General features: G+C 45.8%; 1 protein-coding gene across 2 annotated transcripts in view; it reads right to left on the reverse strand.

Annotated features, from left to right (window-relative positions):
- The window catches only part of MAP2K5 (mitogen-activated protein kinase kinase 5), a 288,293-nt gene that overhangs the window by 201,254 nt on the left and 71,754 nt on the right, over positions 1 to 15,285 (reverse strand). For both annotated transcript variants that reach the window (XM_075535636.1, XM_075535635.1), the window contains exon 7: positions 7,862 to 7,910. In XM_075535636.1, the coding sequence (XP_075391751.1) occupies positions 7,862 to 7,910 (49 nt within the window). The remainder of the gene's footprint in view (positions 1 to 7,861; positions 7,911 to 15,285) is intronic.

The raw sequence follows: 15,285 nt of genomic DNA on the forward strand, positions 1-15,285 counted from the left end.
TCATCAGGCGATTGTACGACAAGTCTGTTTCCATTTGATGCATTCAGTGATCTTCTACCACCTGGTCCCGCTGCTTAAAAATTAACTGCCAAGTTTATGCCCTACGTGGATTCAATAAAGGTACTGTTTTCCATAGAGCTAAAGCTTGGGAAAAGCCAGAGTAAGCCCTGAAAAAATCAATTTCTAGGGAATTGTGCTGCCTTGCATGGGCAGAAAATGGATGGAGTTTTTAATTCAATATCACCTAAAAAAACTAGTTTGCTTTCAGACCATTATCGTAAAGCTTTAAATATTTGGCTCTACTTTAAACTTCCACCAACTGAATTTATCAAGGGAAATATTTTTCCTTTTTATACATTTCTGAGGCTGTAGCTTCAGAGAGCTGTGATAGTTAGGAGTACTGGTACAGGTACCAGAAACAGCTTCCTTCCTGAGCCATTTGCCAATCCTTAAAAAGATATTGACAGATTAGTGTGTAAAGGCCAATTCAGCACCCGATTTAATTGTAGAACAACCTGATTGATGCCATTTACAATCCGCTAATTACTATATTTAGGATCAGGAAGAAATGGGATACCCATCAGAGGCACTGGCAACTATTTTCCTATTTAAGAAAATTCTGCTATGCATCAGTTATATTGCTAATACGGGGGGGGGGGGCGGTAAGTTACGTGCAATGTTTCAATCTGTATAAAAGATGGGGCGTAAAGAACAGAAAGCAAACAGCGGCTCCGGAAGTGAGCCAGTTGCTAGAGGAGCAGCGCCCCTATTTGGTTTCCTGGGATTGCGGGGTACACAGGAAATGCAGAAAGCAGCCTCTGTGGGCCAGTACAAAGAGGGTAGCTGCTTTAAAACACTTCTCCAGGTAAGCTCAATGCAGTCTCTCCAACACCCTGACTTGTGCCGTGAATTTGCCTAACAAGCTGTACTCTCATCACACCTCAAAATAGGTTTCTAGGAGAAAGAAGGCCCCTCATCAAGCCCACAAACTCTGACCGAGTGGTCACGAGTTAGGGTTAGCATGATGCAGCCATTCACACTTGGGGTCTCGGCTTTGAAGGGGCCACGAGCTGTCTCATCTCTTCCACCACTCCCCAAGGGGCTTCAGACCCTGCCTGCACTCTTAGATCACCCAGGAAGGATGGTGAGCACAGGTTTGTCGTGGCTCACTTACTAATCCGTGGTGAACAATGTCACAATCGCTTTACCACATCACAGAGTCTCCTTCTCGGTCCCACTGGCCTCTGCCTCACTCCCAGTTCCCCTATCTACAGAATCAAAGTCTCTCTTCAAATTTACAACCCCTGGCAGGGATGGGTTACTCAGTAAGCAAGGTCAGCAAAAGCTTACTTGTGCTTACTGATTAATCTGTAGTGGGCAGTTTTCAGGAAATAAATCCAAATAAGATCATGTTTACTTTGCTTATTAGGTATTTACCTCCGCCTAGAAAGTCCCCAGGGAGAGGAGGAGGAGATGCGGCCCCCATGAAAAGGGGGACACGTTTCCTCTCAAGAAGGCTCCAAAAGATTCTTCGAAAAATGGAATTAAAAGATAGTGGGATTTTTACACTCTTGCTCCTTCGTATCCACACTAAGATATACTGATATTATACATTCCAATCTATTATCAAACCACTTCACCCAGCCCCCTTAAATAGACGTCTGTCCCTTTAGGCCCCACAAAGCTCGAGTTGCATGTGATTCTTGAACTGGGGAGCCCTGAGCATCTCACCCACTCCACTGCTACCCAGCAAAGTCTAGCTGCCAAAATTCTCTCCCTGCTCAGGGCCCTTCCACCTCATTCCACCAAAGCACCCTAGACGTTCTCTTTGACGAATTCCTCCCAGAGACCTTGACCACGGCGAACCCAGGACCAGTCCTCGCTTGGAGCTCAGTCAAAGCAACCTTGTCCTACTCCTTCCCTTAGGCCAGCCTTTATGTTCCGGGCCTACCCTCCGTACAACCCATGTCCAAGCAATCATCAAAAGACAGCCCCTGCTAGGCTACAACTTAAGAATAGCCTTGGCCCCAACCCCTCTGTCTCCAAGGTCCATGGGAGGGGCAGCAGGTATGTCACTGCCCCTCTGACAGCAGGACCCTATGTGCATGTCTAGGACTCATGCCTAGGGGCACCCCGTAGGCTCCATACCTTGATCCCTGGTAACAGCACTCTAAACTTACACCCACCACTGGCTGCATGGGTCAGCTACTCCACAAACCCAACCCCGTACACTGCTGCTTCCTCTACTAGCTCTGCCTCCCACACACAAAACTGGGACACTCTTTTTTGCCAAGGTCACCCCTACACCTGCTTAATGGCCCTCCCTGTCTCAGATCTAATGGCAAAACTACCAGCAACTTCCTACATTTTCCAGTCTCCACCAAGAAAATGACTTATTAGTTATAGATGCTCGGAAACTCCACCTCTCTCACCAGCTTTCATCCAACCTCCCTGTGACTCAAGCCCTCGCCGGGGCCCCAGCAGCAGGAACCTTTTCTCTGTGGGACTCGGAGCCTTCCCCAGAAAACGATTCAGGGCCTTCAGAGTTTCGTCATCCTGAGTTCTATCCCCTGCTTAGAAGAGACAGGTTATTTCTTTCTAAGTGGGTCCTCCCCTATTTACACCGACCTAGCAATTGGACTGGAGGATCCACCCTAGCCTTCCTTTTCGCAGATACTTCCCCAACATGAGGTGACACCCCCATCCCAGGGCCTCTGCCAATCCCCGGGTGCTACTGCTGGCATGGGAATGGGTGCAGCAGGCATAGGCCTGGCATGACACAATCTCATGCTCCTCTCTAACGATCGGGCTGGCAGCGTAGTCCTATCTGATCACTAGCTAAGTACAAGGCCAAGTCAACTCCTTGGCCACAGTGGTCCTCTAAAACCAAAGGAAGTTGGCTCTCCTCTCTGGAGGAGGTAAGGCTAGTGTTTTTTGGCAGGGAACCTGCAGCTTCTAAAACAAGTCAGAACTTCAATGAGAAGGTATCTCCCCACTGGGAGAATGAGCCACCCTCTTGAGCCCGAGAACTGTTTCGGGATGAGCTCCTCATAGGGATGCTGGCTCGTGCCCATCCTTGGCCCCGCAGGCCCTTCTTTGGGCGGCTAACAAGTGACCGTGCCTAGTACAGCTCCTCTCCTCGCGTTCATTGCTAAACATTTAAAGGCAGCCACTATTTCTTTAGCTTCTCAAATACTCTCCTCAATTCTAAAGCCACTCAGTACCTCTCCTGCCCTCTATGTGGCGACACCCCAACTTCAGTCTGAAGCAGCCAGAGACTTTTTCTTGATACCTTATATACACTTTTCCCTTATACCATCAAAATGCTTTGCCTGTGAATCCAGAATGAACCAACCTCGACCCTCCACTGTCCAGAATAGTCCAAGAGAAGAAAATAATTCCACTCTTGTGACAGACCAAAGCTGCTCCAGCACTACATTTTGTAAAACATCCCTGTAGCACCCAACCCTCCTGCGTGTTGGTGTGCTGTGCATGGTGCCTCTTGTTGGCAAGATCTTAATATACTCTTTCACCTGAAGTCAGTTCCAGGCCCCATGGTCTCTTGTGCCAAATCCCCTCAGTAAGCAAGTTCAAGGCCGGAAGAATCAATCTGCAATTCCTCAGAGGATCAGGGCTTCAAGAGTCCAATAAAAATAAAAATGGTTTTGAAGAGAAACTTTCAGAACCTTGACACTTAAAAATATAATATCGTTTTTTGGGTTTTTAGAATGTTTGCAAGTTTTATGGACAGGACAGCCTATGAAGTGAGGATCAGTTTTTATATTACAGAGTATCAAAAGTGTTTTTCTTTTTGCTTATCTGAATATGCTAATTTGTAGAGAGTATCCAAATATTAATCAGGTTAAAAGAAGCTTTAAAAAAGAAAGCTATCAGAGCATACCCACAGATTGCCTACATTTCGAGAAATTCTTCTTTCCAACCAAAATGTGTCATTTTAATCCACCCTAACGATGAAAACCCCCATTGAGGAGATGAACAAACAGCTCATGAGGAGATGAACAAACAGTTCAGATGGATGTTATTAATTCAACTCTCCAAAATGAAGCATAGCAACAGTGCTCAATATGATAAAAATGTGGAGTTTACAACCCACAGGTTCAATATTCTAGCTGGGCGCAAGTATAGCAATCATGGCATTTTAAAACTGTGCAGCCCAGCTTGTTAGGTCGCCTGGCTAGTCAATAACAACTAGTCAAGCGTAGACCTGCTTGTTCAGGTAATCTGGGCCAAGGCTGCGAAAAAGCAGTTTCTCAGGTGTGAGTCATAGGGGAACTGATGGCTCTGTCTTTGTCGCTGGCTTGCAAGAAGGAAAACAGTTGACTGAAAGCAATTCCATCAGTTGTCGGGTTGCCTCTCTAAAACCCATGTGACTGTTCACATTGAAAAGAGGTGAAATGAAGTGCTGTCCATTAAAGACAGCATATCATTCTGAACGGTATTTCCGTTTCCTTGTTTGACTAAACAATAAAACAAGGAAAGACAGCAAACCAGATGTGGAGGAGGAAGAAGGGGAAGTTCTGATACGTGTCCACCATCAAGGGACCAGATGACCTGGGAGAAATGCCCTGCATGGGGCCTTGGGAAGGAGACGGGGCTCATGGCAGAAGAGAGTGTTTGTGTGGTTTGCCCTCACATCACCAGGACTCCTTCCTTTTCCAGCCTTACAACTTCCGGTGATGCGGCAGGACTTAACGCTGGCTTTATGGCACACCGCTCAGATGCCCCCCAGCCCCCAATGAGAACGTTTTTCTAAATGCATTTGAAATTCCTGCAAGAACCACCACACCTACGGCAGTGTCAGAGTTGGACTTAAGGGGACATTACACTGGACTCACCAGGAACATCTTCCCCAGCCCCAACTGAAAAGCCAGCCGAGGAGATGCCATTTTGGAGAGGCAGAGAGGTCAGCGTCACATGGCCCTGGAGGGCCGGTGCACTTTTTGGAATCCCGCACCTTGACCACTGGGGCTACTTCTTATCAGATTCAAATCAAGGGCCAACATTAAACAAATGCTTGACCTCTGGGGCTACTTCTTATCAGATTCAAATCAAGGGCCAACATCAAACAAATGATATCACAGTAGAACTGAAGTGATATTCAATGAAGGGGGCCAAAAACACCTTACGATTTAGTTAAGTGAAATATACATAAATAAATAAAGGAATCCTTCAACATAGAGGAAAACAGTATCCATTCCAAAGACTGAATATTAAAAAATTTTTTTAAAGAAAGTGCTTGATTGACCATGTTACTAGAATTTGTGAGGAAAAATGCAAAGGAACTCAATTATGGATCAGTAAAGAACGCATTTTTGGTTTATTGTCTGTCTGTCTTGGGAAGAATCAGTACCTATCGCTTATAAATCATTAAAATAAAAATGCTCAATTAATCCTTATTTTATATGTAAAGGTCTGACAGAAACTAGTCCTGTCTCTAGACTTTGGCTTCACAAATCGAAGCAATAATGGTTTCACAAAGCAGTCACACTCTATGAGCAGACAATTGGAGAGATTTAGTAAATCCCACTTTATAGAGCAGAGACTAATCGGAAAACACAGGCCAGTCAAATGTTTCTTATGAACTGTTGACACTATATCAATGCTGAATCAATTGGTGGCATTTACACTGAGTGACAGAAAAGAAATAAATATTTATATCACATAACCTATATCAATGAACCCAGGCAGAAAGCTATTTCTAACCTGTCAATATTTGATTATCTTGAAGAATCATGTCCCTTTCTTTTAATGATTAATATGAATTCCTTATTAAATCTAAGTGGAGGCTAGTGGAAAGGCAAATCATTATTAATGCTTGAGAGCATAAACCACAAATATATATATATATATATATATATATATACACACACACACTATGCTCAAGTGTTAAAAGTATCATTAAATGTGACTTACATCTTCCATATCAAGTGGTGTCGGTGGGCAGCCCAGAAATGCATTAAAGCCCACAAGTGAGCATATGGCCTCCCCGCGGCGTGGCCTTGCTCACTGCTTAGTTACCCACTGTCACAAGGGTCTGAGGAAGGCCATGTTTGGCAAGTTCCCCAAAGGGTGTCTCATTGGCTTTGGTGAGTGAGAATAAATATCATAAAGGTGAATCCTTAAAAGAAGGGCCATGGCAGACTGTTTAATGTGAAATGATCAGTTTTTTGCAGGAAAACAATAAGCAATCTTTAAACGTCAAAAACCACTGCCATTGACAACTTCCCATCACTGAGACCACTGAGACACTTACGGTACTGTAGGGCTTGGGGTCAAAGCACTGGACCAGTTCAGAATGCTGATTTTTTTGCCCCAGCAGAAATAAACTGATGTTCTCCACTTTCAAAGAGGAATCCATGGCAGGCTGCTTCCATGCCTGGACTGAACAAATGTAGTCAAAGCGTCTGAATTTATGTCAATTTTGAGATCTAGTTTCCAGCTGAAGAGGAGAAGTGACTAGTGATACATTACTGGCAGTGATTAGAATATAATCTGCATGGTGCAGTATGCAGACATTTCTTAGTCTCAGTGTTTCTGCTTTTAGTTAGGTTTTGTTCAAACTGCTTCGCAGTGAGACTATGGGCAAGCATAAGTGAGGCTGCATTTGAACAAACCTTGGGCAGCTTCCAGGTAAAAGCACTAGATGATTGCTACCCAAAATGTGGCGACTTCGCAAGATTAGATGCACAGCGGGCCTCTTGAGCTACATGCAAGGCGATAACCTACATGGTCTGGGTGATTGCCAGGTGTCTGAACCAGATCTATTTCATTCTCTTCTAACTGTATCCAAAAGATGATGTGCCACATGAGCCTGGTTCCCAGAGCACGACCAGCCAGCCAGTGTTTCGAGGCATGCACATCCGTGAAGCCGTGATGTTACAGGTGCTGCTATTAAAGGACAGGCATGAGGGCCCGGCTTTGTCTCTTAACACGCTCCGCTACAAGGACTTGATTCATGCCATGCCAATGAGGCTTGGAGGGGCCAGTGTGTGAAGGCACTGAATAAGCATCTGAGATAATTAAGATTTCAGCCTTGGAAACATGGACGGGAGTGAACAGCAGTTAAGAAAATCAATAAGAGTCTTTTATTTGCAGTGACACAGATGTCTCAGTCAATAGAGCCTAATAGGAAGGCTTGATCGCAATGGACAGGCGTCTGCCTCCAATGCTATCGAAGGGCTTCCACTGTCGCAAACATTAAAACACATTTGTGTTGCTGCTGAGGAATCGAGGGTCCTGTAGGCAGCTTCATTTACCAGTCCATGTTTAAAATCACTGTTCTATTTCAGATGTGTCCATTTACTTGAATCAAAATTAGAGAGACATAAGTGGCCTGCAGGTCCATGTGTTCCTTGTCGGCTGGGTCAGGCCATTCAGCTGTAGCTGGTCAGTCGACAAGGCAAATCAAGGACTCCTAAAGCTCAGGGATTTAAAATGCCAAAGGTCGCTGGTGCTCTGATCCCCGAAAGAGCGCGAGTTTAGCACAAAAGAAGGAGCCGAGGGGAGAAAGTACCACTCTTTCCTTTTCTCCCCAAAGATAATGAAAGAAGCAGACACCTTTGAGTGCAGGGCCATTTCAACAACCCGTGGGGTGACACACTTGTTCAGAACAGATTGAACTTTTATTAAACTGAGATGGCAGCAGGGGGTATGCTCGGTACTTCAATCTGCTGGGAGTGAAATCCATTCTCGCAGTTTGGAAAATGTGTTGCAAACTGCTCTGCCAATCAAATTAAGCCACATAATTCATTTATGACAAGCAGGACTTCACAGACTCTTCATCTGTTTAAGGAGGTTATGAAAAAAACCAAACAGATAGGAACAAGCTACTGCAACCTACCTGGCCATTGGCTAATATTTTTTTCAGTTCCGCAGAAGACTTCTTTAAGCTGGAAAGGAAAGACATAATGCTTAGTGGCAAGATCATGTGACATCTCTGAACACCACTGAAAATTCTAGAGGAAAACACAACTTTGCTTTCTGGTGCAGGCATGAACTACACTTTGTATGTCCTTTGCCCGGTATGAAATACTTTTGAAAGCCACTGGACAATTTTCAATGGTATCAATAACTCAGAAACTCAAACTCCCTGCCATCAGGTCAATTCCGACTCAGAGTGATCCTATGGGAGAAGGTAGAAGGGTCCTGCCGAGTTTCCGGGACTGTAACTCTTCGTGGGAGGAGAAAGCCTCAGCTTTCTTTGGTGGCCCAGCCGGTGGCCTCAAACTGCTGCTGACCTCGGAACCACAGCCCAGTGCATAACCCACTGTGCCGTCAGGCCTCCCTGTCAGCAGTCTGACACAACAAAAAGCTTTCAGTCAAAATGCAGCTGGGGCAGTTTGTGCGAGTAATCCAGTGACTCTTTGTGGCCGTGTGACAGCTTTCAGTTGAAGACCTCAGGGCTTGCTCCCTTTGGGTGGCCTTTCTGTGGCTATGTTAGTAGAGGCTGCCATCTTCTCAACACAAACTACTGAATGATGCACGCTTAGGACGCTGACAAGTGAAAGTCATAAAACTTCAGAAGAGAAAACAGATGGTCTAAGTCGTGGTCTCGTATTATGATTAAGAGTCAGAATTCCTGTTGGGACCGACAGTTCCGGGGGGACTTGGGATGGGGGGGTAGGGGGGGTAAGGAAGTGGTGTTAACAAACACAGGGACAAGGGAAAAACATGGGACCCCAAATGGTAGAGAGGGGGAAGTGGCAGGCCTGGTGGGGAATGAGCAAGGGTAAGGTTGCTTAGAGAAGAGGTATACTCTAGCCCAGGTGGCGACGAAGCATGGTAGTAGGGCAGGAAGAAAGTCAAGGGAGAAGGAGGAAAGAGCTAGGAGTCAAAGGGCATTCATGGAGGTCTAGACAAAGACATGTACATGCAAATATATATAGGAGGATGGGGAAATAGATCTATGTGTCTATATTTATAGGTTAAGTATTAAGGTGGCAGAAGGACCTTGGGCCTCTACTCAAACACTCCCTCAATGCATGAATACCTTCTTTTATTAAATTGGAACTCTATGATGCTCACTCTCCCGACACAACTGCTGGAGCCAAAGTGGGTGAACAAGTAAATGTGGTGAAGAAAGCTGATGGTGCCCGGCTATCAAAAGAGATAGTGACTGGGGTCTTAAAGGCTTGAAGATAAACAAGCAGCCATCTAGCTCAGAAGCAACAAAGTCCACATGGAAGAACACACCAGCCTGTGTGATCGAGTGGTCCCGAAGGGATCAGTTACCAGGCATCAAAGAACAAAAAATCTTATCATTGACTGCACACCTCCATGATAGGATCGCTGAAGACAAATGGGTGCATAGCAAATGTGGCGAAGAAAGCTGATGGTGCCCGGCTATCAAAAGAGATAGTGTCTGGGGTCTTAAAGGCTTGAAGGTGAACAAGCGGCCATCTAGCTCAGAAGCAAAAAAGCCCACATGGAAGAACACACCAGCCAGTGCAATCACGAGGTGCCAAGGGACCAGGTATAAGGCATCATCCAAAAAAAAAGATATATGTGTGTATGTATGTGTATATGTATATATATGTATATACCATATTAAATGAAGGGGGAAGTGCAGAGTGGAGACCCAAGGCCCAAGTGTCAGCCAATGGAGATCCCCTCATAGAGGGGTTTAGGAGAAGAGATGGGTTAATTAGGGTGCAAGGTAGTACCAATGAAGAACACAGCTTTCCCCCAGATCCTGGATGCTTCCTTCCCCCAACTACCATGATCCAAATTCTACCTTGCAGGGCTGGATAGGGCAGAGGCTGTACACTGGTACATATGAGGGCTGGAGGCACAGGGAATCCAGGGTGGATGGTACCTTCAGGACCAAGGGTGTGAGGGGTGATGCTGGGAGAGTGGAGGGTGAGTGGATTGGAAAGGGGGAACTGATTACAAGGATCCACATGTGACCTCTTCCCTGGGAGAGGGACAGCAGAGAAGGGGGGGAAGGGAGACTCCGGATAGGGCAAGATATGACAAAATAACGATGTATAAATTACCAAGGGCACATGAGGGAGGGGGGAGAGGGGAGGGAGGGGAAAAAAAAGAGGACCTAAGGGCTTAAGTGGAGAGCAAATGCTTTGAGAATGATTGGGGCAGGGAATGTATGGATGTGCTTTATACAATTGATGTATGTATATGTATGGATTGTGATAAGAGTTATATGAGTCCCTAATAAAATGTAAAAAAATAAAAATAAATAAAAAATAAAATAAATATTTCCTCCCCTTAAAAAAAGAGTTAGAATTCCGCTTCCTAGGAAGCAAACGGGTAAAGGAAACAAACTCACGGCAAACCAAACTCAGAGCAACCATACAGGACACAGCAGAACTGCCCTGAGAGTTTCCGAGACTGTGACCCCTTATGGGAGCCGAAAGACTGATACTCACTAGCTGTGCGATTCGAACGAAGCAAGTTATTTACACTCTCTGAACCTCAATTTTCTCTTCCTAAAAAATGAGGGGAAATATCAACTTTATAAGATGACCAGGTAAACTAAATATGACAAAAAGCTGAGCACTGTGGTGCACACATACAGCTTACTGCAGAGTCGATTCCAACTCACTGCAGCGCCGGTGGGGGCGCAGGACTGCCTGAGAGGGTTCTCTTGGTGGTCATCTTTATGGACGCAAACCACCAGGACACTGCTGGGTGGGGTTGAACCACCAACCTTAAAATTAGTAGTCAGGCTCAAACTCTTTGCACCACCAAAGGATCTACTCTTGCCCACAGCAGAGACCTTTATTTGGACATAAAACCAAATCCACTGCCATTGAGTTGATTCTGACTCATAGTGAACCTACAAAGGATTTCTGAGTTTAAAATTTCATAGAGGCAGACGGCCTTTTTCCCCCAGTGTGGGGGTGGGGTGAGGTGGGCTGGTGGGTTTGAACAATCAGCCTTGAGGGTAGCAGGCCAATTCCTTAACCCACAGCACGACCAGGGATCCTTTATTTATATGTAGTGCTAAATCTTAGCTGCTTTCTCTTTTCTTTCCTTTCCTCTAAGCGTGAGACCCAGCGTGTAGGGATATTTGTTGTTGAGAGCTATGAGCAGCTCCAACTCGCAGCAACACTACGGACAACAGAATGACATATGGCTGTCCTTGCCATCCTCAGAACTGTTGTTACACTTAAGCCATCCCCCCCGCCTTTTTTTGCAGCCACTCTGTAAAGCCATCTTGTGGAGCGCTGTGGAGGTAACATGAAGAAGTTCTGCATACAGGTATGTAAACTTCATGTAGACAAGTTTAGGAGGAGTCCTTCTACAGAAAGAGGGGTGGTCAAGGGACACCCTGGGGCCCTTACGGCTTTATGATGAACGATGCCAGCTCACAGCCACCAGGCTAGTCATGTGGCAGAGCCCTGGTGGTGTTGTGGGTTACATGTTGAGCTACTAGAAACAAGGTCAGAAGTTTAAACCTGCCAGCTGCCCCGGGGGGAAAGCTGCTCTTCTCTGAGCTGGGAGAGCAGGAGGTGAATGAGTAGGGTGGCCTGAAACACAGCCCCCGTCCCCTTTAAGATTGTCATTTGAAATTTTAAACATGTTCATTTTAGTCTTAATCGCTATACTCCAGCCCTTTCTTTACCCAGCATCAAGGATCAATATGAAACACACACATACACACTCACTCACTCAGACATCAAGTTTGACCACATTCACCAGTACCAAATACAATTATTCTTCTTTCTAAAGATACCTTGCAATTTTGCTATGGTCAAGTGCCTACTTTCCAAGATTTTATAAAACATACCTTTATCTAAGAGTTTTAGATGTTAATCATATCCCCCCACGTCGAAGAACACACACACTTAAAGGGCAGATAAGAATTGTGTAGAAGGAACTAAATTTGTGCCTAGACCACAAAATGAACAACCACCTAATGCAAGTCTCATTTTTAAAAAAGCAATCGTAGCTCTCATTTATTGGGTCATGATTATGTGCCAGGCATTGTGCTAAATGCTATTCTGAATGTAATCATAAGGAAGCTCTGGTGTATGGTTGTAATGACTAATTTACAGAGCAAACAGAACTGGCTCCAAGTCAATCTCTCTCTCTCTCTCTCTCACTGACACACACACACACACACACACACACACACTCACACACACACACACCCTCTCACTCACTTTTTTCCCCTGGGCAACATTTGGACACTAGTACTCCCACAAATGACTTTGAGTTTGACATAAACAGACCTTGGAGATATTGCTGGGTAGGTCCTGGGTCTCTGCAATAAGGCAAACATCAGTCAAGTGGGCCCATGAAATTTCCAGGTTCCCAGGGCATATGAAAGTTATGTTTCTACTCTAGCATAGTCTATAGAGTGTGCAATGTCATGAAAACATCTGGATTACTACGCTAATTGTCTAAATGTGACACAAGACATGAACTGGTCATACGTGATTGGAAAAATGGCACCAATAGTTTTGTCAGACGTAGGGTTGCCAAAGGCCTTCAGTTTCTGGGGGGGAAAAAAAGCGCTGTCTGCAAAGCGCCCTAGACAACATGCCACCAAACACAGCATGCTGGGATGTGCGATGACTATGAAGGCAGATCTAACCAAATCACGCCCGGTGATTCTCCACAGATGCTCTGTTATGTCAGACAACTTGAAACAACATTTTGATTCATTGCATTTACCAAACACCTTTCATCAATAAACAGAGTATGTCTTCTTAATACAACTTCATCAATCTTTTTAATGCCAGAGGTGGAAAGACAGAAAGTTTAATCATCCCAATTTTACAGAAAGAGAAAGCCAAGAGGTTTCCAAAGGGCCCTGCCTTGACAGTAGGTTTGAGTTCAGTAATGGGGGCCTAAGACCATCGGGTGGATTAGTACATTCAGTTTAATCAACATCCATTCAGCTAAGACAAAAACAACGTAGGCTTGGGTAGTAAACATGGACTTTATCCATTGTGCCAGCATTTGGGCGCCAATGTGATCTGGTAGAAAGCATTCTCTACCCCAGAAATGCCTTTGGACCTCAGGTTTACCGAATGCTTTGTTTATGTGTATGGTCATAGTGCCGTGAGCTGTGTAAAAGAGAGTGAGGGTCTAGACTCCATATTGGCACACCAAGCGCTAGAGATGGTGTCCCTGCACAGAACTGCTAAGGCACACAGAGGACTGTGGGGCCGACAACAGCTCGAGGCACAACGCCCCCTCACTGAAGCACACCCCAACAGAGGACGACACTACTGGGGATACCCGGCAGGGAGTGAGTCCAGTCTGAACACCCAGTGGGGTGAACCAAGAAGGGTACGTAACAGATCAGCAATGGGAGCAAAGCCAAGCTCCAAGCCCCAGAGGAGCCCCCAAAATAGACTATAGGTTAGGAGGGGAAATTCCTAGAATTCCCCCAGGACTGGTGGAGATGGTTATAAAAGTCAGCGGACAGACCTGGAATTACATATGCTTTTTCTTTTTTCTCTTTTTATTCAATCTTTTCTTTCTTTTAAAAAAAAATTTAAAAATCATTTTATTAGGGACTCATACTCCTCCCATCACAATCCATACATGCATCAACTGTGTAAAGCACATTTGCACATTTGTTGCCCTCATCTTTCTCAAAACATTTGCTCTCCACCCAAGCCCCTGGCATCAGGTCCTCATTTCTCCCCTCCCTCCTCCCCCATGAACCCGATAGTTTATAAATTATTATTTTGTCATATCTTGCTCTGTCCCACGTCTCCCTTCCCCCACTTTTCTATTGTATGTCCCCCAGGGAGGAGGTCACATGCAGACCCCTGAAATAGGTTCCTCCTTTCCATCTCACCCTCCCTATGCCCTCCCAGTATCGCCACTCACACCACTGGTCCTGAGGGGATCATCTGCCCTGGCTTCCTTGTGTTTCCAGTTCCTATCTGTACCAGTGTACATCCTCTGGTCTAGTCAGGCTTGCAAGGTAGGATTTGGATCATGACAGTGGGGGGGAGGGGGAGAGGAAGCATTTAGGAACTAGAGGAAAATTGTATTTTTGATCATTGCTACATCTCACTCTGACTGTCTCGTCTCCTCCCCAAGACCCTTCTGTAAGGGGATGTCCAGTGGCCTACAAATGGGCTTTGGGTCTCCACTCCGCACTCCCCCGCTCATTCCCTATGGTAATATTTTTGTTCTGATAATGCCTGATAACTGATCCCTTGACACCTTGTGACCCCACCAGCTGGTGTGCTTCTTCCATGTGGGCTTTGTTGCTTATGAGCTAGATGGCCGCTTGTTTACCTTCAAGCCTTTAAGACCCCAGACGCTATATCTTTTGATAGCCGGCCACCATCAGCTTTCTTCACCACATTTGCTTATGCACCCATTTGTTTTCAGTGGTCATATCAGGGAGGTGAGCACAAAAGCTGAGGAGCAGAAAACTTAAATGAAAACTTCACTGCCACTAAATCAATTCTGACACATAGCAACTCGTCTGGGGCAGAGTCGGACTGCGCCTATGGGTTTCTGAGGCTATAACTCTTTGGGGAGCAAGCCCGTCTTTCTCCCACAGGATGACTGGTGGTTTCGACGGCTGACTCTGCGCTTAGCAGCCCAACATGCGATCCCAGTTCCTTTGAGGAACAGAGGGAAGTATAACACACTATGCTCTCATTGCCTTCGAGTCAGCGCTGGCTCACAGTGACCCAACAGGACACGGAAGAACTTCCTGTGAGTTTCCAAGATGGTAACAGTTTACAGGAGTAGAGAGCCTTTAGCCTACAGAGCGGCTGATGGTTTCAAACCCCTCACCTTGTGGTTAGCAGACCAACTCCAAACCAGGGTTCCATACAACGTTGCTAAATTGTGGGTATTCACAGAAGCGGAGGCTTCAATAGACTGGGGGTGGGTGATAATCAGGGATGGCTTCCAAGAGATACCTTTGGTCCGCAAAGATGAACAACGTTAGCAAGAATGAAGGTGAAGGAGGGGGTTAAAAGGAGGGAAACACGAAGGGGGCAGCCGCAGAGATGAAGGCAGGGTGCAGTGAAAGAAAACATGGTCCACCCAGCCAAGATCTTCACCAGTGCACCATGGGGGCTCCTTTCTTAAGGACTGGGGGGAAAATTCCAGGGGACCATCTGAGCTACAGTCACATGGAAGCAGGAGGGGAAGCAGTGCCTTCCTGCCGCTGGCCAGGATGATCAGGAAGAGCCTGGCAGCTACTGGGTAAGAAGCAGGAGTCAGGAGACCGGCTCTTCTCCTCATTCTCTACATGGCAGCATGGGGAGTTTGATTAAAAGCAGAGACCCACCTCTGGGAAGTGCACTCATGGCTTAT

Source organism: Tenrec ecaudatus, chromosome 17, assembly GCF_050624435.1.
Source record: "Tenrec ecaudatus isolate mTenEca1 chromosome 17, mTenEca1.hap1, whole genome shotgun sequence".
Lineage (NCBI taxonomy): Eukaryota > Metazoa > Chordata > Mammalia > Afrosoricida > Tenrecidae > Tenrec > Tenrec ecaudatus.